The sequence below is a fragment of the Narcine bancroftii genome, chromosome 4, assembly GCF_036971445.1.
Source record: "Narcine bancroftii isolate sNarBan1 chromosome 4, sNarBan1.hap1, whole genome shotgun sequence".
Classification (NCBI taxonomy): domain Eukaryota; kingdom Metazoa; phylum Chordata; class Chondrichthyes; order Torpediniformes; family Narcinidae; genus Narcine; species Narcine bancroftii.
Window position 1 is genome coordinate 39,104,947 of NC_091472.1, and position 21,042 is coordinate 39,125,988.

Sequence of the window (21,042 nt, forward strand, 5' to 3'; positions counted from 1 at the left end):
CAACGGCTGTTGGCGTAGTCTGTTCACTGCACAACCAAACAGCCACAGTGTCATGACTTAACTTCTTTAAGACAGAAGGAAAATTATTTGAAAATATTTTTAAAATAATTGTTACCGAAATTCTCTGCATAAAAGTGGATAAATGAGTCGTTTATATGAATCTTCAGCAGAATTCATTAAAAGTTTCATCAATTCAGGCCTTGCAAAACCACGAGGTCTCCATCTGAAATAGAGTTCAAACATTTAAGTTGGTATTTGATTTGGTAAAGATTGTCTTTCTGATATAATGTTGTTCATAAGGAAGTACGTGAGGACTGACAATTGTTACAAGCCCAGAGGACCCCAAAACCCAGCAGCAATAGATGTAACCATGATAAATGGTTACTTAAACAAAAGTTGCTTTTAATCATCTTTAAACATGGAAACAGAATCACACTTGAACTTATCACTATTGAATTAACTAACCTAACTTAACCTCCTCTAATTCTAAGCGCAAGTATATGTAATGTATGTAAGTTCAGAAAAGTTCTTTGATTCACAGTCCAATCTAATTTCTCATTCCTCCAAGTTAATTGGTTGCAGGCAATTCTTATACTGTGCACAGAATTTAACACATAAAATTTACCAGACTTTGGTGCTTGAAAGGTAAATGGTTATCATTCAGGAAGGTTCTTACCAGTTTTCAGAGAGAGATTTTTTTGGACATCCAGCCACTTCAGTATCTTGCTGAAGAAACTTTCCCCCTCAGGGTTCTCCAGATGATAATCTCTTCCTTTCAGATCACCACAGGGTTCCTTCTTGTTTCTCTTATTCCAAGTGAAACATTAGACAGCCAGGCCTCTTCTCTTGCATGAACCACAAGGGTTTTGGCCAGGCTGAACGAAGAACTCACAACCCATCTTCCAAATGGGGTTTTCCACAAGCTTGCCAGCTTGTCCTGTTCCAGTCCCAGCTGCTGTTGCTGAATGTAACACCGTAGAACTTATCTCTGTCTGTCTCTCTCTCTCCAAGAGAGAGCCTGTTTAACTCTCTCTGCTTGCAAAACCACATGACCCTCTTAGAACAGCGAGTTCCCTTCCAGACAATATGCGGCTCCGACGAGCTCTTTCACCTGTTGCCTTTTTGTAGACAACAATCCATTAGTGAAGTCTCTTGGGCACTCTCCAAAGCTTTTGCAAAGGCCCCAACGTGTCTAGCATTAGCAGAGCTCAAGTATTTTAAATAAGATCTGTTTTAAAGTGTTTGTAGGTGACCTACACTAACAACCTTTCCCAATTTATCTCCGAAAAGCATATCGATATACTTTGTCACACAATTGTCATATATTTTGATCGGGCATCTGTCTACATTTTGTTCATACCTTGTTGAAGGGCTCAAGCCCAAAACATTGGTTATGCATATCTGTCTTTGCTATATAAAGCACGCTGTTTGACCTGCTGATTTTCTCCAGCATTGTGGGGTTTTTAAAATTTTTTTTACCTCATTAACTGCAAAGGATGCATTATCTGTCAGTTATCTTTGAAATGTATTCAACATTTAAGACAAAGCAAAAACAAGTGAACAAATTGTCCAAATTTAGTTTCTTCAACAAAAGAAAGAATGGGCATTAGACCATGGAAGAGGAACAACAAACATATGGCAGGCATAGCATGCTGGGAAGGAAAAATGTGAATTAGATTTGAGGCTCTTTTCTTGTGTTATTGTTGGATTAACTGTAATATTAATTACTATGTACTGATTGCTCTAATTAGTCATATGATAACCATGATGCCACAAAACAAAGTCTGGATGTTGTGTAAATGTTACCCAGTAATTCCTGTGATCCTGCGTAAATTTGTCAGTAATGGCATCATGCAATTACAAACATCATCACTAAAATACAAAGCATGGGGGGAGTCACATGAGGAGGAGAGAGGAGTGGTCGTGAAGCTTGCATCTCCAGAAAGAACAAAGTAAAATCATGCAATACAACCAAAAAGATGGAAAAGTGATGAAAAATAAGCATTGGAACAAAGAATAGATGTCAAGGCAATGGGGAAGAGAGAAAAGAAGAGTACTCAGAAAGAATCTGTGAATCCAGTGCCATGAGATGATCTGGATTAGTAACCTCATGGAGAAAAAAATGGCGGAGCCTGTTCGAGGCTGCCGCAGGAGGAAAAGATGGATGGCCTACCTGGAGAAGCGATTGAGGACATTGGGATGTGCCAGTCGGGGGCCCGTGGGAGAAGTGCAAGCACTGATGCGCCTTCACTCCGATGTGAGCCCAGTGGGTGGTGACAGGACAAAGCGGGAGTCAGAAACAGCATGGCGCTTACAAAGAGACATAAAGAGGTTGATGCAGTCAAAAGAATCTTAAAGAATAAAGGAATGGGCTTCGCTCTATTACACGCTACAACCTTGATCTGCGGGTGGTAAAAAAAATTCCTTGCAGAGGCCAGAGGCGATGAGATACACTAGTAATCTGGTCGCTGCCCAGGAAGTCACCCAGAGGAGACAATAGAATGGATAAGAGGGGTTCTGGTTATAAATATTGTAAATATAATAGTAATGATCGTTATTCTTTGTCTATTGTGATGTTTAGAGTTTTAAAGATGAACATAAAAGGGGAGCCTTGGGGGGTGGGCAATGGAGACCTGACCAAAATAGATTATTTCTTGCTTTCATTGGAATTACCAAATTTGGGTCAGGAAGAGCAAGAGGGGCTAAATTCCCCTTTCTTTAAAGAGGAGATTGCATGGACTCTTGGCCTCTCTGCAGACTGGCAAATCACTGGGGAAAGATGGTTTCCCCATCAAATTTTATAAAGAGTTTAAAGATTTTGACAGATTATGATAGATTTTATATTGTATATAGATATGTTTTAAAGGAGATAAATTGGGGGGGGGGGTGGTGGTTGAGTGTAGGTCACAAACAAATACAAACACTTCACAACACAGATCTCATTTAAAATGCCAGAGCTCTGCTGAAGCCAGAAAGTACAGACTCCCAGTGCCTTTGTAAAGATAATGTAAACTCCTTTGCTGAAGGACTCACAGGTAGGTGTTAATTGGACATGCTATGGAGTAATGGATTATTGTTTTGGAAAGCAACAGATGAATGGACTCAAAAGACTAGGTCCGGTGCCGCAATCTATCTGAATGCACTTTGCTGTTCAAAGAAGGTATGTGGTTTTACAAGCAGAGAGAGAGCTGGTTTTCTGCAGTTGCTTTTGGAAATCCCACGTTCAAGACTGGTTGTTAATTCAGCCTGTTCAAAGCCCTTGTGATCCACACAAGAGGATGCAAGCTGTATAATGTTTCGCCTGAGAAACAGAAAAGGTACTCTGTGGTGACCTGAATGAAAGAGGTTATCATCTGGAAGACCCTGATGGGGCAAGCTTCTTCGGCAAGACACTGAAGTGGCTGATCGAAAGGATTCAACTTGTGTGTGTCCAACAAGCAACAAATCTCTCTCTGAAAACCAACAAGGACCTTCCTGAGTGGTAATAAAATCCTTGGCACCAGAAGAGGATCAGGTGTATCAAAGATTGTTACAAACGGGGACAGATTATGGCATTTATAATGACAATTATATATGTGCATACATTCTTCTTTGGGGGGGGGGTATAGGGATTGGGAGAGGGGAGAATATAACCATCATGTAATGAATGGAATTTTCAACTTGAATACTTATTTTTATTGTATAATGATTATTAATTAATGTATGGAAAAGTATTTTAATAAAATATTCAAAAAGAGAAATAGGAATGCTGTAACAATCCATCCATAGCAGGAAAATTAGTATGACTAACAAAACGGGACATGGTGCAGATGGTGTGTGTTTTCATTTCAATTGTTTTGGCTTTATTTTGAGTTTTTTTTCTTTTCAGTTTTTCCATCTTTGTTACTTAGTCATTATGATTCCTAGGTTTTTCTTCTTCCGGCGTTTCTGTTGCGGTCATTGGCCCCACTAGCATTTGTATCAATATAAATTAATTTACTGTATTTTCAGCTGTATGTGGGGGGGATAATACAGACTCTGTGTATAGTCATGAATGTTGGAAAGATTGAATTGTTTGTTCAATTTTGTGAGTCTATGAAAATCAAAAACATTTTTAAAATTCCAAAGTACAAAGCATTAAGAGATTTTTTTTAAGTGCTCGTTATGTTTCTATGAACTGAATTCCAAGTAAACTATTACATTGGAACACTAAAGTTTAATTTTGACATGAGAGATGAAATTTGTTGGGAAGAATGGATTAAGATTTACATGAAATTAAATGTTCATCATATGCAACTTTCACTGCAAGTTCAAATAAGCATAGCACAAATGTGGAAAATAAACCCACTGAAATATCCATGTTTAACAATCTACATTTGAATAGATATTTGGACACAAAAACAATCTCTATACCTCACATAATCTGTGCACCATGTTTGACTGCTGTTTCTTAATGCATTAATTCATATTCACCCATAATGTTTTCTTTTCCAATTCCATTATGTTTAAGGCCAAGACACTTTCCCCACAGGCAGGAAGGAAGAGACAATCCAAAAACAAGTTAAACTGCACAATGCTGCAGTTGGCCTAAACTGTTCCAGTATCTTCATCCCTACCTAGAATGCTGTTGGATTCTCAGAAAGATATTTCCTTCAGGAGTTTGCGGAGGAGCTAGTGGAGTTGTTCAAGTGAACCGGTACGGACTTGAAGGGCTGACATGGCCTGCTGTAAACGGTTATATGGTTACAAAATAATTACTGAGGGATAGTTGTAGAAAGTAAGGTTTAACATTGAGCTGTATTATTATGTAGACAGACCTTTCATTGACACACCATCCACAAAACATATTTTTGACTCTGTCGGGAATGTTGACCTTCACTGTCAGAATCTTCAATTTCTCCCCTCGGTTAATGGCCAGAATCTGAGTGAAAACATAAATAGCATATGAGACATAAAATACCCCAAGACACACTCATCAAGTCTCCTGACACATATGCATTTGATGTTTTATGGTCAATCATACTGCAGATAATTGATTAAGAAAATTACTTTTAAGAAAGTTAAGCTCAGGAATGGACAATGGAAATCTATGAAGTAAGAGAACAATGAAGTCAGCGAGTGTCATCACCAAAACGCGCTGCATTCTGTGATAAATTCCACCAATTTCCATCCTGAGAAGTGCTATAACACAAAAAATTCTGAAATCTTCCCTTTTAATAGGAATCAATAATTAACTCCTGTTCGGCTCCGAATCATGGGTCCTCTACCGGCACCACCTACGGCTCCTAGAACGCTTCCACCAGCGTTGTCTCCGCTCCATCCTCAACATCCATTGGAGCGCTTTCATCCCTAACGTCGAAGTACTCGAGATGGCAGAGGTCGACAGCATCGAGTCCACGCTACTGAAGATCCAGCTGCGCTGGATGGGTCACGTCTCCAGAATGGAGGACCATCGCCTTCCCAAGATCGTGTTATATGGCGAGCTCTCCACTGGCCACCGTGACAGAGGTGCAACAAAGAAGAGGTACAAGGACTGCCTAAAGAAATCTGCCCCATTGACCACCGCCAGTGGGCTGATCTCGCCTCAAACCGTGCATCTTGGCACCTCGCCGTTTGGCGGGCAGCAACCTCCTTTGAAGAAGACCGCAGAGCCCACCTCACTGACAAAAGGCAAAGGAGGAAAAACCCAACACCCAACCCCAACCAACCAATTTTCCCCTGCAACCACTGCAACCGTGTCTGCCTGTCCCGCATCGGACTTGTCAGCCACAAACGAGCCTGCAGCTGACGTGGACTTTTACCCCCTCCATAAATCTTCGTCCGCGAAGCCAAGCCAAAGAAAGAATAATTAAATAATTCAGTCATTCTGAAGTGTTTAAATCAAAATGCAGTCTATTTCTCACACATTTGCCCATGAAAATTTCAATAAAAGTGCTTTCTGTATGTGAAAATAATGATTTCTTATGGCAACGTAAACACAATTGACCAGCCTTTTTGTAGTGTGTTAATCCAGTTTACTCAAAATACTGCTAAAGAAAGCAAATCAAGCTGCAAGATCTCAAATCTATAATCACAGTTCCAATGTGGTCTCAAACGCATGATAATTATTCTGGTTAAATAAGCAATTCTTTCATGGAAAAAAACAATTCAATTTTATTTTAAATGGACCGTGGCTCTCTCAACTTTTGACTGTTCGCATTAAAAATGTCACACTTGCAATTCTACTCACAGATGAATCCTTTGAAGAAGCTGTTTTGACATATTTAACAAAAATCATATGAATAATAAGCAACTGATATCTCAATATATTGACAGCAGCAACAATTATTTATGCTTTTATAAATGCCAGTTCATTTTACAGACTAAGTCTGCAGTGGTAGACACTTACCCAGAGCCAGGGCAGGTCAGAAATATCAGAATAAAGTTTTAAAGAAAAGTGAAAAATTGTAAATGCCCACATATTATAGGCTAATTCCAGGATTTGGCAAAACAAATTCAAGATAGCTGTGCAAGTCCATTTCACATCAGTCATGGTTTTGAAGACAGAGACACAGAAGACTGCATGTGATAGAATACGAGGCAAAGAACAAAGAATTTTGTGGGTCAGACAGCATACATGGAGGGAAAGAAATGGTCAACATTTTGGTGAAGATCCTGCATCAAATGAGAGCGTAGAGGAAGGAAAGGAGGTAATAAAACGGAGTGGGATTAGGAGGCACTAGGTGCACTTAGGTGGAGTGACCAGGTGGAGATCAGCAGAGGAGAAGGAGAGGTACAGTTGGGAGACAAAGGCTGGAGGAGATAGGTAGAAACGTTCTTCTTCTTCTTTGGCTTGGCTTCGCGGACGAAGATTTATGGAGGGGGTAAATGTAGAAGGTAGGGAAAAAAGGTTGAAGGAGCCACATGGGTAGAGGGGAGAGTGAAAATAGAGACAGAGGCTGGATGGAGATATGTGGAGGCACAAAAGGTACAAATGCTGGACTCTGATAAGTAAGGAATAAGTGAAACCATGTAATACAAGGTTGATATGAAGCTGCAACCTGATGGGGAGTGAACAGGAGATCCTGTGGGAAAAGTGTATGCTGAAACTGGATGGAACCTTGTAGAGGGGTGGACAAAAAATGGGTGCAGAGGCAAGAATATGGGGGGGGGGGGGGGGGGAAAATCGATCAGAAGAAAATGGGGAAAACCTGTATTATGAACTTTGGACTGACCTTTTCGATTGTCATTATACAGGATGGATTTCTGCTAAGAACTCTGCAATTTGTGGTACAGCTGAGTGCTGACTCGACAATTGCATGGAACTTTCAAGAACTGAGATTCGAGCTGAGAAGTAGAGAGCGGAAGTTGGTGCAGCAGAACGGCAGTTGGAGAAGCAGAGGGCAACTGGAGAGCTGGGTAAAATGCACATGCCTTAAAAGTGAGGATTTGTAAGTTTATGGCAATGCAACACCAATCATTTCTCTCTCCAAGATTCAATACAACATCCTTTGTGATCAATTAGAGAACTGGACTTGGACATTGAATTCTGTGGACTGTTTTTTGGACTTACTTGACTGACTGACTTGGGGGGATTTTTTTTAATATTTAGCACACACTGTAATGGTCTGGGTTTTTCACATGCACACTGTTTATAAATATGATATTTGTATATTTGCTATAGATACTTATAGTGAGGTTAATTGTATTAAGACATTATATTGATAATTGTCATTAATAAATATAGAGGTTAAAATTTAATGCTCTTGAATTGCATCTTCTGTTGTTGCTGGTTTGAGACGTAACAATAGAAGATGGAAAATTTGTCAACTGAATTGAAATATGAGGCAGTAGAAAAGGATGAAGAGTGAAGTTGCTATGGGAAAAGAGAACTGAGATGGAGTGAAAATGGGAGTTCAGGATGGCCATTGAAGATATAGCATAAGTAGTCCACGAATCAGTCGCCAAGTCAATGCTTGGTCTTTTCGATGTAATGAAGTCCACATTAGAGAACACTAAATGCAGAGGGTGAAGTTGAAGGAGGTGCACAGGTATCTTTACCTCACCTGGAAGGACTGTTGAGGTCCCTGGATGGTAGTGAGGGAGGAAGTGAAGGAACAGGAGATGCACCTCTTGTGGTTGCAGGCAAAAGTGCCAGAAGGCAGAGAGAAGTAGGTGGGGAGGGGGAATTCAATGGACCAGGGAGGCAGAGTGATCCCGATTGAAAGCAAAAAGGGAAGGGGGAAAATGTTGATGGTAGGATCACAAACCAACTGGTGAAAATGCCAAAGGATAGTGTGTTGGATGCAGAGCCCAGATGGGTGATAAGTGAGGGCCAAGGGAACTCTACATCCTATTTGGAGAAGGGGGGAGGGGGGGGAAGTGAAACTGAAGCTAAGAATATGTTCTGATCATCTTAGTACATTTATAATCAGTCCCAAGCATCCAGCATAATCCAGATAGAACCAAAGAATATTACAGCACAGAAATCAGTCTATCTAGTCTGTGTCAAACTATTATTCTGTCTATTCCCACACATTCTGACCTGCATCCATTCCATATCCCTTGATACCCATCCGATCTATATTTTTGTCCATTTTGTTCTTGAATGTTAAAATTGAGCCCACATTTACCACTTCAGCTGACAGCTCATTCCATTCTCTCACCACTCTGTGTGAAGAAATTTTCCCTAATGTTTCCCCCTAAATTTCTCCCTTTACACCCTTAACCCATGTCCTCTGGTTTGTAACTCACCAGACTTCAATGAAAAAAGAATACTTGCATTTACTCTATCAATACCCATCCTAATGTAATATACCTCTCATATCTCCCCTCATTCTTCTACACTCCAGGGAAAAGAGTCCTAACCTGTTAAGCCTTTACCTGTAACTCAGTTGCTCAAGTTTGAGCAATATCCTACTAAATCTTCTCTGCACTCTTTCAATCTTATTGACATCTTTCCTGTTGTTATGTGACTAAAACTGCATACAATATTCCAAATTTGGACTCACCAATGTCTTGAACAACTTCATCATAACATCCCAACTCGTAAACTTAATACTTTGATTTATGAAGGCCAGTATGCCAAATGGTCTATTTACAACCCTATCCACCTATGACATCACTTTCAGGAAAAAATGTATCCGTCTTTCTAGATCCCTCTGTTCTGCCACTCTTCAGTGCCCCAGCATTTACCGTGCATGTCCAACCTTGTCATTCCAAAATGCAACACCTCACACTTGTTTGCATTAAATTCCATCTGCCTTTTTGCATCCCATTTTTTCAATTAGTCCAGATCCCTCTGTACGTTTTGAAAGACTTCCTCACTGTCCACTGCAACCCCAGTCTTATGTCATCTGCAAACTTGCTGAAGAAATTAATTACATCATCATCCAGATCACTGATATAGATGACAAATAACAATGGGTATCCAGCAATGATTCTTGAGGCACAACACTAATCACAGGCCTCCAGTCTGAGAGGTAATCATCCACAACCACTCTCTGGTTTCTCCCATAAATCAAATGTCAAAACCAGTTTATTACATTTCCATGAATACTGAGCAACTGAAGCTTCGTGGCTCACATCCCATGTAGGACCTTGTCAAAGGCTTTACTCAAGACCAGTAAACAATATCCACAGCTTCTCCTTCATTAACTTTCATGGTCTCCTCAAAAACCTCGTTGAAATTATTAAACACAACCAACCATGCACAATGCCTTGTTTTACCTACCATGCACAAATGAGATTATTTGCTTAATCCCATTTTGGTTAAGTGATCACTTTTTTAAATTAAAACTATGAATGTATGAACACATTATTCTACCACTGAATGTCATCCCATGCTGTCTGTAAGGACTTGGCACCATCTCCCCATGTCTGTTTAGGTTTTCCTTGAGGATTTGGTTTCTTCCTGTCTTTGTACCAGGGGTGTTGGTTAATTGTGTTAATAAGGAAATAAAATTATCAGCAACAATTTAGCTTTAAAACAATGAAACCTGACACGTCCTGTAAAATACAGAAAAAAATGTAGTACTGGCAGATGAACAAAAGCTTAATTGAATGAATGTATTTCAAAGAGAAAATACAAAAAGAGAAAAGATGGACAAGTTTAAGTAGAAAATTCAGAATTAAGGACCTAAGGAGCTAGATTCCTCATTTGGTGAATGTTGGTGAAAGAAAAAAAAAGACAGGGGAATTGATCACAATTGACTAGATTAAGTGAAACACACAACTCTGCAGACGCAGTTAACCTAGATCAGAAGGTCAAAAAGGAATGGGTGAGCCAACATTGTGAGAGATGTTACAAGCCCAGAGGACCCGAAAACCCAGCAGCAATAGATATCCACCAAGATAAATGGTCACTTAAATAAAAGTTGCTTTTAATTATCTTTAAACATGGAAACAGAATCACACTTTAACTTATCACTATTGACTTATTTAACCTAACTTAACTCTCTTCTAATGCTAAGTGCAAGTGTATGTAATGTGTGTGTAAGTTAAGAAAAGTTCTTTGGTTCACAGTCCAATCTCACTTCTCATTCCTCCAAGTTCACTGGTTGCAGGCAATTTTTATACTGTGCACAGAATTTAACATTTATAAAGTTCACCAGGCTTTGGTACTTGAAAGGTAAATGGTTACCGCTCAGGAAGGTTCTTGTCAGTTTTCAGAGAGAGATTTGTTGTTCCAGGACATCTACAACTGATGTACTTCCATCAGTCACATCAGTATCTTGCTGATGAAACTTGGCCCTTCAGGGTTCTCCAGATAATAACCTCTTTTTTTTTCCAGGTCACCACAGAGTTCCTTTTTGTTTCTCTTATTCCAAATGAAACATTAGACAGCCAGTCCTCTCCTCTTGCATGAACCACAAGGGGTTTGACCAGGCAGTCTTCCAAATGGGGTTTTCCACAAGCTTGCCAGCTTGTCCTGTTCCAGCCCCAGTTGCTATCTGCTGACTGTAACACTGTAGAATGATCTCTGTCTCTCTCTCTCTCTGAGAGAAAACCTGTTTGACTCTCTCCACTTGCAAAACCACATGACCCTCTTAGAACAGTTCCAGACAATCTGTGGCTCCAAAAAGATCTTTCATCTGTTGCCTTTTTGTAAATAACAATCCATTAGTGAAGTCTCGGGAACTCTCCAAAGCTCTTGCAAAGACTGTTGGCCCTGACATGTCAAGCATGGGGCAGAGCTCCAGTATTTTAAATAAGATCTGTTTTAAAGTGTTTGTAAGTAACCTATTCTAACAAACCTTTCCCAATTCATCTCCCAAAAACATATCTATATTCTCTGTCACAATGAGGATTAGGAAATGAATTTAGGTGGGTTAAGGAATAAATTGGTCAAACGTCAAGGTATAAGTTGGTCAAAAGATCAAGGATTTCAGAAGCAGTCAAGTGCAGAAATAAGAACATGAATTTCCACAATGAAAAAAATGAAAGCAATTTCATTTTCGAAAGTCATTTCAAGTGATTTGATTGCAAATAGTTTGGTAGATGAAAGATTGGCTGAGGATGTCGACTTTCAGGAGTATTTTGGAGGAAAGGGGAATTGGAGAGACAGAGGAATATTGAAGGAATTCCATAGAAAAGCCAAGGCAATTGAAGATTAATAGCAGCAAAATAAATTTGAAAATGATTAAATTGCCAAAATTAAACAGATGCAGAAATTATAAAGGCTTGTAGGAGGTGAAAGAGAAAGAAAAGACCATGGAGGATTTTAAATCAAGAATGCATAATAAATCCCTGCTTAACCAGAATTTATAACACAGAGGCAATATGCACATTGTGTCGGCACAACCAATAACATTTGATTCTAACTGATCCCAATTCTCAGCAATCAGTCTAGTGTTTTGGGTGAAATCTCATCATAAAAAACCAAAGTTTTCTGCATCTGCTGTTTAGTGATTTCAAGGCTGCGTGTTTCCTTCCTTGACTTTTCTCCTACCCCTCCACAAATTTATCATACATTTATGAATGCGACTTATTGATCAGCCTACTTTAAAAAAAAACTTAATTTCACCTTATCTGAGTCACACATATTTATACACCTAAATCAAACCTGATTAGCCAAATGCCTCTTCATAACTAAACTTCTCGATGCCCATACATATCATCTTTATATCTTTAAGCAATTAAATCTTCTTGTTTTGTGTGACTACAACTCGACTGGAACATGACCTCTCAGCTCTTAGATTCCATGCCGCAGCCAGATGCAAAAGATTCCAATTGCTTCCTGAACTATCTCATTCATCTGTTCTAATTTCAGAGATCTATAGCTATAAATTCCAAAGTGGATCGATTCCTACATTTCTCGTAAATCCTCACCCACAGCCAATGTCTTATCTTACAATTATCCAAACTGAATTCTTTGTTATTTTTTCAATAATTCTAATTTTCCTTCAAGTTATTTGCAGCTTGGAGGAGTCACGTGATGGAGTAGTGGCCGGAAGGTGAACTCAAGCCCTCTCCAGAAAAGTCGGGAAAAACAAAGGAAAACACGAAGGCACAGAAATAAAAGTTAAAGAAAAGTGAGTATAAAGGTGGAAAGAAGATGGCGACAAAAAAAGAAAAATCGAAAGCAACGGTAAGAAGAGAGGAAGAGAAGACAACGGAGGAAGAAGGAGAAGGCCTTGCCTGTTCGAAGAGGCCCGCGGTGGAGAGAGAAACCCGCTCCCTCAGGTCGGTAGATAGTGGACTACAAAAACGGCTCGCTGAGCCGAGTAAAAGTGCGCAACCGTGCATGCGCGAGGAGTCGCGCATGCGCGATGCGCATGAAAAAAAACACACCGACGGGAGGGGGGACCAGCTGGGGAGTCGATCTCCACAGCCGGCAACGACAGCTGCAGAACACCTGCAGCAAGAAGAGAACACAGAAGACAATGGAAACAAGAAAGAAGAGAAGAAAAGGGCAACAAAGAAACAACAGATGGCCAACCCAGAGGAAGAGGAAGAGTACAGTGAAATAGAAGAAGAAGAGAAAGGCAAGATAAAGGTTGTACTTTCTCTTATTAAAGGATACATGGAGTCATTTAAAGAATGGCAAACACAGGAATTTAATGATTTAAGAAAAAGAATAAACAACACAGAAGAGAAAATGAATAAAATAGATATGACCTTAAAAGAAATGGGATAGAAAATGGACAAGATGGAAGAGCGGGCAGTAGCAGCAGAAATGGAGGTAAAAGACTTAAAAAAGAAATTGGAGGAATCTAATAAAAAAGCGATAGAGACTGAAGAAATAACATAAAGATAGTGGGCCTTAAGGAAGATGAAGAAGGCAAGAATATGAGGGAGTTTATAAAAGATTGGATCCCTAAGACCCTAGGATGTCCAGAACTACAGCAAGAAATGGAAATAGAAATGGCACATAGAGCATTGGCCTCTAAACCACAACCACAACAAAAACCAAGATCTATTTTAGTAAAATTCCTAAGATATACTACAAGAGAAAAGGTACTGGAGAAGACAATGGAAAAAGTAAGAGAGGGCAACAAACCACTGGAGTATAAAGGGCAAAAAATCTTTATTTATCCAGATATAAGTTTTGAACTCCTAAAGAAGAGAAAGGAGTTCAATACAGCTAAGGCGATTTTATGGAAGAAAGGGTATAAATTTATACTAAAGCATCCAGCGGTATTGAAAATATTTATTCCAGGACAACAAAACAGACTATTCTCGGACCCAGAAGAAGCACGAAAATTTGCAGAACAATTACAAAAATAGACTGAGGGATGAAGACGGGTAATGAGAGTAAAAATGATCACGATTGATATGTATGTGGGTAAAGAGGTATAAGAGTGAATAGATACAATGTGCATACGTGAATGTATCTGTACTTAGAGGAAAATATAGATAGTATAGACAAGAATTAATAAGGGAAGGTAATGGAATAGAGAGAATAAGGAGGGAATTAAAAGAGTGACCTTTGTTACATATGAAAAGTGAAATCTTTTCTGGGGGGGGGGCTGGGTGGGGGGAAATAGCGGTCACTGTAAAATCAGTTGACGCTTGCGAGTGGATTCGCAAACCCGAATGGAGAGGGGAGATGTGGTTGTCCGACAAGGGATAAAGGACAACTCAGGAGGGGAAGGGGAGATTGGGGATAAAGAAGATATAAATAGGAGAATAAGGAAAATGTTGGATGTTGTAGGAATGTTGTCTTATAAAGAGTTGAAAATAAGAAAACAGAAATGGAAAAGGAGGAAAGGTAATGATGGAAAAACGGAAAGAGAAGATAAACAAAGTATAAAATGGCTACGCTGAACTATATGACTTTAAATATTAATGGAATACATAACCAAATTAAAAGGAAGAAACTACTAAATTTACTGAAAAAGGAAAAAAATTGATATAGCATTTGTCCAAGAAACACACTTAACTGAATTGGAGCACAAGAAATTAAAGAGAGATTGGGTAGGACATGTAACAGCAGCATCGTATAATTCAAAAGCAAGAGGAGTGGCTATATTAATTAGTAAAAATGTGCCATTTAAAATAGAAGAGGAAATAATAGATCCAGCAGGGAGATATGTTATGATAAAATGTCAGATATATTCGGAGTTTTGGAATCTACTTAATGTATATTCACCTAACGAAGAAGATCAAAAGTTTATGCAAGATATCTTTTTGAAGGTAGCTAATACGCAAGGGAACATACTAATAGGAGGGGATTTCAACCTGAATTTGGATCCAAATATGGATAAAACGGGGAAAAAAATTAACAGAAAGAACAAAGTAACCAAATTTATAATTAAATCAATGCAAGAAATGAAACTTTTGGATATATGGAGGAAACAAAACCCAAAAGAAAAGGAATACTCATACTACTCGGCTAGACATAAAACATACTCAAGAATAGACCTATTTTTGTTATCAGCTAGTATGCAGGATAGAGTAAGAAAAACAGAATATAAAGCGAGAATACTATCGGACCATTCACCCTTAATATTGACAGTAAAGCTAGAGGACATCTCTCCAAGAATGTATAGATGGAGATTAAACCCCATGCTACTTAAAAGACAGGATTTTAGAGAATTTATTGAAAAACAATTAAAAATATATTTTGAAGTAAATACGGAATCAGTGGAAGATAAGTTTATACTATGGGATGCAATGAAAGCATTCATTAGAGGGCAAATAATAAGTTATGTAACCAAGATGAAGAAGGACTATAATCAGGAAACAGAGCAGTTGGAAAGGGAAATAGTAAACATAGAAAAAAAATTAGCAATGAAGGAAGATACAACTAAAAGAAGAGAATTGGCGGATAAAAAAATAAAATATGAAACATTACAAACATATAAGGTAGAGAAGAATATAATGAAGACAAAACAGAAATATTATGAACTAGGTGAAAAAACGCACAAAATCCTAGCATGGCAGCTTAAGACAGAACAAGCTAAGAAAATGGTATTGGCATCAAGGAAAAAAGACAAACAAATTACATATAATCCAAAAGAAATTAAGGAAAACTTTAGAGAATTCTATGAACAATTATACTGAACTGAAAACGAAGGGAAAGAAGGGAAAATAGACGAATTTTTGACTAAAATTGAACTACCAAAACTACAAATAGAGGAACAAAATAAATTAACAGAACCATTTGGAACAGTAGAAATACAAGAGATAATAAAAAAATTACCAAATAATAAGACACCAGGAGAGGATGGATTTCCAATAGAATTCTACAAAACATTTAAAGACTTATTAATTCCGCCCCTCCTGGATGTAATCAACCAGATTGATGAAACACAAAGCTTGCCAGATTCATGTAAAACAGCAATAATTACAGTAATACTAAAACAAGGGAAAGATCCACTCTCACCAGCGTCATATAGACCAATATCTTTGCTAAACACAGATTATAAGATAATAGCTAAACTATTAGCAAACAGATTAGCAGAACAGGTACCGAAAATGGTAAATTTAGACCAAACTAGATTTATCAAAAAAAGACGCACAACAGACAATATTTGTAAATTTATTAATTCATGCAGTAGAAGGAAATAAAGCACCTGCAGTAGCAGTTGCTTTAGACGCAGAGAAGGCCTTCGACAGAGTAGAATGGAATTATTTGTTCAAAGTATTGCAAAAATTCAGTTTACCGGAGAAGTATATTAATTGGATTAAAGCATTATATAAGGGATCGTTAGTGAAAGTGACAGTAAATGGACATGTATCAAAGCAATTTAACTTAAGCAGGTCAACGCGGCAGGGATGCCCACTATCACCTTTATTGTTTGCGCTAGCTATAGAACCACTAGCAGAATTGATAAGAATAGATAATAATATAAAAGGAATAAAAATAAAAGACAGGGAATATAAAATCAGTCTATTTGCGGATGATGTTATAGTGTACTTAACAGAACCAGAACTATCAATAAAAGAATTATATAAGAAATTGAAGGAAAATGGAGAAGTGTCGGGTTACAAGATAAACGTAAATAAAAGTGAAGCAATGCCTATGAATAATGCAGATTTCTCAAAATTTAAGAAGGAATCTCCATTCAGATGGCAAATGCAGGCAATAAGATACCTAGGTGTACAAATAAACAAAAATCTAAGCCAATTATATAAACTCAATTATAATCCACTAATGAAAAAATTACAGGACAATTTAGAGCATTGGAAAGATCTACCACTAACACTGATAGGAAGGATAAACTGTATTAAAATGAACATTTTTCCAAGGATATTATACTTATTTGAGGCATTGCCAATACAACTGACAGAAAAATTCTTCAAAGAGTTAAAGAAAATAATAAGGAAATTTTTATGGAGAGGGGGGAAACCGAGGATAGAATTAGATAAATTAACAGAATGGTATAAACAAGGAGGCTTACAATTGCCAAACTTTAAAAATTATTATAGAGCCGCACAATTAAGATACCTATCAGATTTTTATCAAACAAGGGAAAAACCAGACTGGACGAGATTAGAATTAGATAAAATAGGGGAAAAGATACCTGAACACATATTATATAAATGGGATGAAAAATTGGTACAACATAGAACTTCTCCAGTATTACATCATCTCCTCAATATTTGGAAGAAGATTCATGTAGAAAGAAATAAAACAAATTATCAATTACCAAAACTAATACTGACGCAAAATAAGCTACTCCCTTTTACAATAGATAACCTTTCCTTTAGAGAATGGGGAAAAAAAGGGATTAAAAGAATAGAAAATTGTTTTTCAGGAAGTAGATTCTTATCCTTTGAACAAACGAGAGATAAGTACAATATAACTGGAGATACAGCGCTGGCATATTACCAACTGAGATCCTACTTGAAGGATAAATTAGGAAGCAATTTGAGTTTACCAGAGGGAAGTAACCTTGAATATGTGATTACAGATACAATGTTAATCAAAAGATTTATAACAAATATGTATATTAAACTGCAAGAAAAGGAGAATGAGGAAACAAATGGTAGAACTAAACAAAAATGGGAACAAGATTTAAATATAAAGATAAAAAAGGAAACATGGGAGAAATTATGTTTGGGAACGATGAGAAATACAATAAATACGAGGCTACGTATGATACAATATAATTGGTTACACAGACTACACATTACACCGCAAAAGTTAAATAAATGGGACCCAACAGTATCTGATAGATGTTTTCGATGTAAAAAAGAAATGGGAACAACAATTCATGCAATCCGGACATGTGAGAGAGTAGAAAAATTTTGGGATGATCTCAATCAGATATTAAATAAAATAACAGAAAACAATATACCAAAGAATCCAGAGATCTTTCTCCTAAGTAACATAAAAAACAAAGAATTTGGAATTGATTTGGAGGATGCACAAAAAAGATTTGTTAAGATAGCCCTAGCCGTAGCAAAAAAATGTATTATGTCAACCTGGAAATTGGAAGATAATTTGAAAATACAACAATGGTATATAGAAATGAATAAATGTATTCCATTAGAAAAAATAACATATAGTTTAAGAAATAATATTGAAATAATCGAACAAATATGGGAGCCTTACATTAAATACAATAGCAAAAACCTACCGGGGACAAACATTACCTAAATTGATGGAAGGAGAAGGAAAGAAAAGAATGGACTCAGTAGAATTTCTGATGTATTTTTGTTGAATGACAACATTGTCTGACTGGTTTAATGCAACCTAGATTGTATACCTAAAATGGATGAGGGGGGGGGGGTGGGGGGTGGCTTGGGAGGAGGGAGGGGGGGGGGGGAAAAAGTCACTGTATATGTGTGAAAAAGAAAAAGTGTATATCATGGCTAATGTGATTTATGGTGTGAAAAATAAAAAATTTAAAAAAAAGTTATTTGCAGCTTTTTATTTCAGTTAATTTTAAAACCTAGTCAAACTTTTTGCTTATGTCTCCTATATGTGGATCTAAATTTTTTTAATCAAAAAGAAAAAAAGAGATCTAGCACAGAATTCTTGTGGACAATTTGTCGATCACTGAAGACATTTACCTGATGTTATTTTGCAAGCTTTGCATTCATTTTGTGCGACTTTCCTTCATATTCTTTGGCTTTTAATTTCCTGATTAACTGAATGAGATCCTTCCGAAGTTCTGCAGGGAGGTGGCGGGGGTTGGAGGAGCGGCGAGAAGGTTGTGCCAGCTGGGGGGAGTGGTGGCAGGGGGATGGATAGATAGGTAAATACATAGACAGATAGAGAATGTAGGCAGATAGATCGATAATTAAGAACATGGAACAATTTGACAGGATAGTGGATAGCACAACAATGTTACAGCACCAGCAATTGGGGAGAGAGTCCAACGCTGTTTGTAAGGAGTTTGCACATGCTGACTGTATCAGGGCACCAATTGCCTCCGACTGTTCAAAGCACACGGGGTGTAGATTAATTGGGTGCTATTGGTGGCATGGGCTCATGGCTGTAAGGACCTGTTGCCGTGCTGAATATCTAAATTTAAAAAAAAACATGAATCTGAGCACCAGTCAGCCATTGGGCCTGTCGAGCTTGCTCCATCATTCAATAACACTATGATTGATCTGTCAAAGAGCTTGATTGATAGTGATGATCCGGAGCAAGTTTTGGGATTAAAATCAATGGGGCTGTGAGCTGATTTAGACTTATCATTTTATGAGTCTGATTGGGGGAAGAGAGATCGCTGAAGCTTTCCAAAATAGTCTACCGCCTGTGGAGGGGAGGGGGGGTGAGGGGGATTTATTTCTCTCCGCACCCAGCTAAGTGGGGAGTTACTACTTTGCAGTTCTTTATATAAAAATATTGTTTTATTTGAATACATTTAATTTTGTTAAGGGGGGGGTTGGAAAGTGTTTTGTTTAATGATCATTTATCAAGGGAAGCTTTAAGATTTTTTTTAATTATTGGAAGAGATAGAAAGAAAGGGGGGCTTTTAAGAGGAATTTTAAGGTTTTTTTTAGTTAGTAGAAGGGATAGAAAGTTAAGGGTTTTTTTTTGTATTTGTTGTTTGATTTTTACTTTGATAATAATGTCTAATATAAACTTTGGAATGTTTAATGTTTAGTGTTTAAATAATCCGATTAAGAGAAAACGTGTTTTAGCTTATTTAAAAAAGATGAGAGTTGACATTGCTTTTTTGCAGGAGACTCATTTAACCGAAAAATATCATTTGAAATTGAAGAAGACTGGGTTGGACATGGATTTTCATCTTCCTTTGATTCAAAAGCAAGAGGAGTGGCAATTTTGATTCATAAGAAAATATCATTTGAACTTGTTTCTTTGTTGGAATCAGTTGGTCGTATTTTAATGATTAATTGTAAATTGCTGAGCCATGGTTTTAGTGAATGTGTATGCACCTAATGTTGATGATGAACACTTTGTGTCTGAAGCTTTCTTAACTTTAGGTCAAGCTAAGGAGAATATTTAGAGACTTCAATTGTGTGTTAGACCCATTATTGGATAAATTTCCTAAAGTTGTGAAAAAAAAAATCGAAAGCTGCAGTTCAATTGGTTTCCTTGATGAAAGACTTGAATTTGATAGAGGTCTGGAGAAGATTAAATCCTACTGAGAAAGATTTTTCATTTTATTCTTCACGTCATGATTAATTTTCTGGGATTGACTTTTTTTTAAAAGCATCAGCATATTTGCAAGCACGTTTTACTCAAGCACAATACAAGAGTAGGATAATTTCTGACCATTCTTTGCTGCTTATTTCTTGTGTGGGGCTGGAAGTTAATCAATCAATTTTTCACTGGAGGTTTAATGCAATGTTATTGAGAAAACCGGAATTTGTAAAATTTATTAAGGATCAAATTGCTATTTATTTAGATTTGAACAAGAATACAGTCAAGAGTAACTTTATAGTATGGGATGCTTTAAAGGCATTTTTACATAGTCAAATCATTAGTTATGCATCAAAGGAAAAGAAGAAATTTCTGGTAGAGTCTCAGATGTTGGAAAAACAAATAACAGAGTTGGAAAAGGAATTTCAGAGGAATTCTATAGAAAAAGGCTTTTTTGACAAAATTGAAGCTAAAATATAATATATTGCAAATTGACCAATTTGAACGTTTGATTCAAAGATCTGAGCAATGTTATTACGAGTTAGAGCACATAAAGTTTTGGCATGGCAATTGAAAACTGAACAAGCTTCAAGGATTATTAATGCTGTGACAAAGGACAATTCAGTTATTTTTAAACCTCAGGAAATTAATGACCAATTTTTGTTATTTTATCAGAAATTATACTTCTGAAGCGTTTTTGTCAGAGTTAAATTCATCAATATTGAAGGAGGAGGAGGATGTGAGAAAATTGGATTCCCCTTTTACGGACTGAGAAGTAAAGGATGTTATTCAGCAAATGCCTAATGGGAAGTCACCAGGAGATGATGGGTTCACTGCTGAATATTATAAAGTTTTTTATGATGATCTGTCCTCTGTATTCATGGATGTTCTTAATCAGGTAACTCAGGAAAAAGCTTTACCAGACTCGTGTTTGAGTGCAAAAATAAGTTATACCAAAAAAAGACAGAGACCCTTTGAAGGTTTCTTCTTATCGACCAATTTCTTTATTAAATGTGGATTATAAAATAATAGCCAAATTATTAGCAAATAGATTAGCAAAGTATTTACCACAATTA

At 37.3% G+C, this 21,042-nt stretch overlaps 1 protein-coding gene across 4 annotated transcripts in view; it reads right to left on the reverse strand.

Annotated features, from left to right (window-relative positions):
• Nucleotides 1-21,042, reverse strand: part of srbd1 (S1 RNA binding domain 1) — a 360,487-nt gene that overhangs the window by 232,873 nt on the left and 106,572 nt on the right. For all 4 annotated transcript variants that reach the window (XM_069931091.1, XM_069931094.1, XM_069931092.1 and 1 more), the window contains 2 exons: nt 4,797-4,900; nt 116-223 (listed from right to left, as the gene is read on the reverse strand). In XM_069931091.1, the coding sequence (XP_069787192.1) occupies nt 116-223; nt 4,797-4,900 (212 nt within the window). The remainder of the gene's footprint in view (nt 1-115; nt 224-4,796; nt 4,901-21,042) is intronic.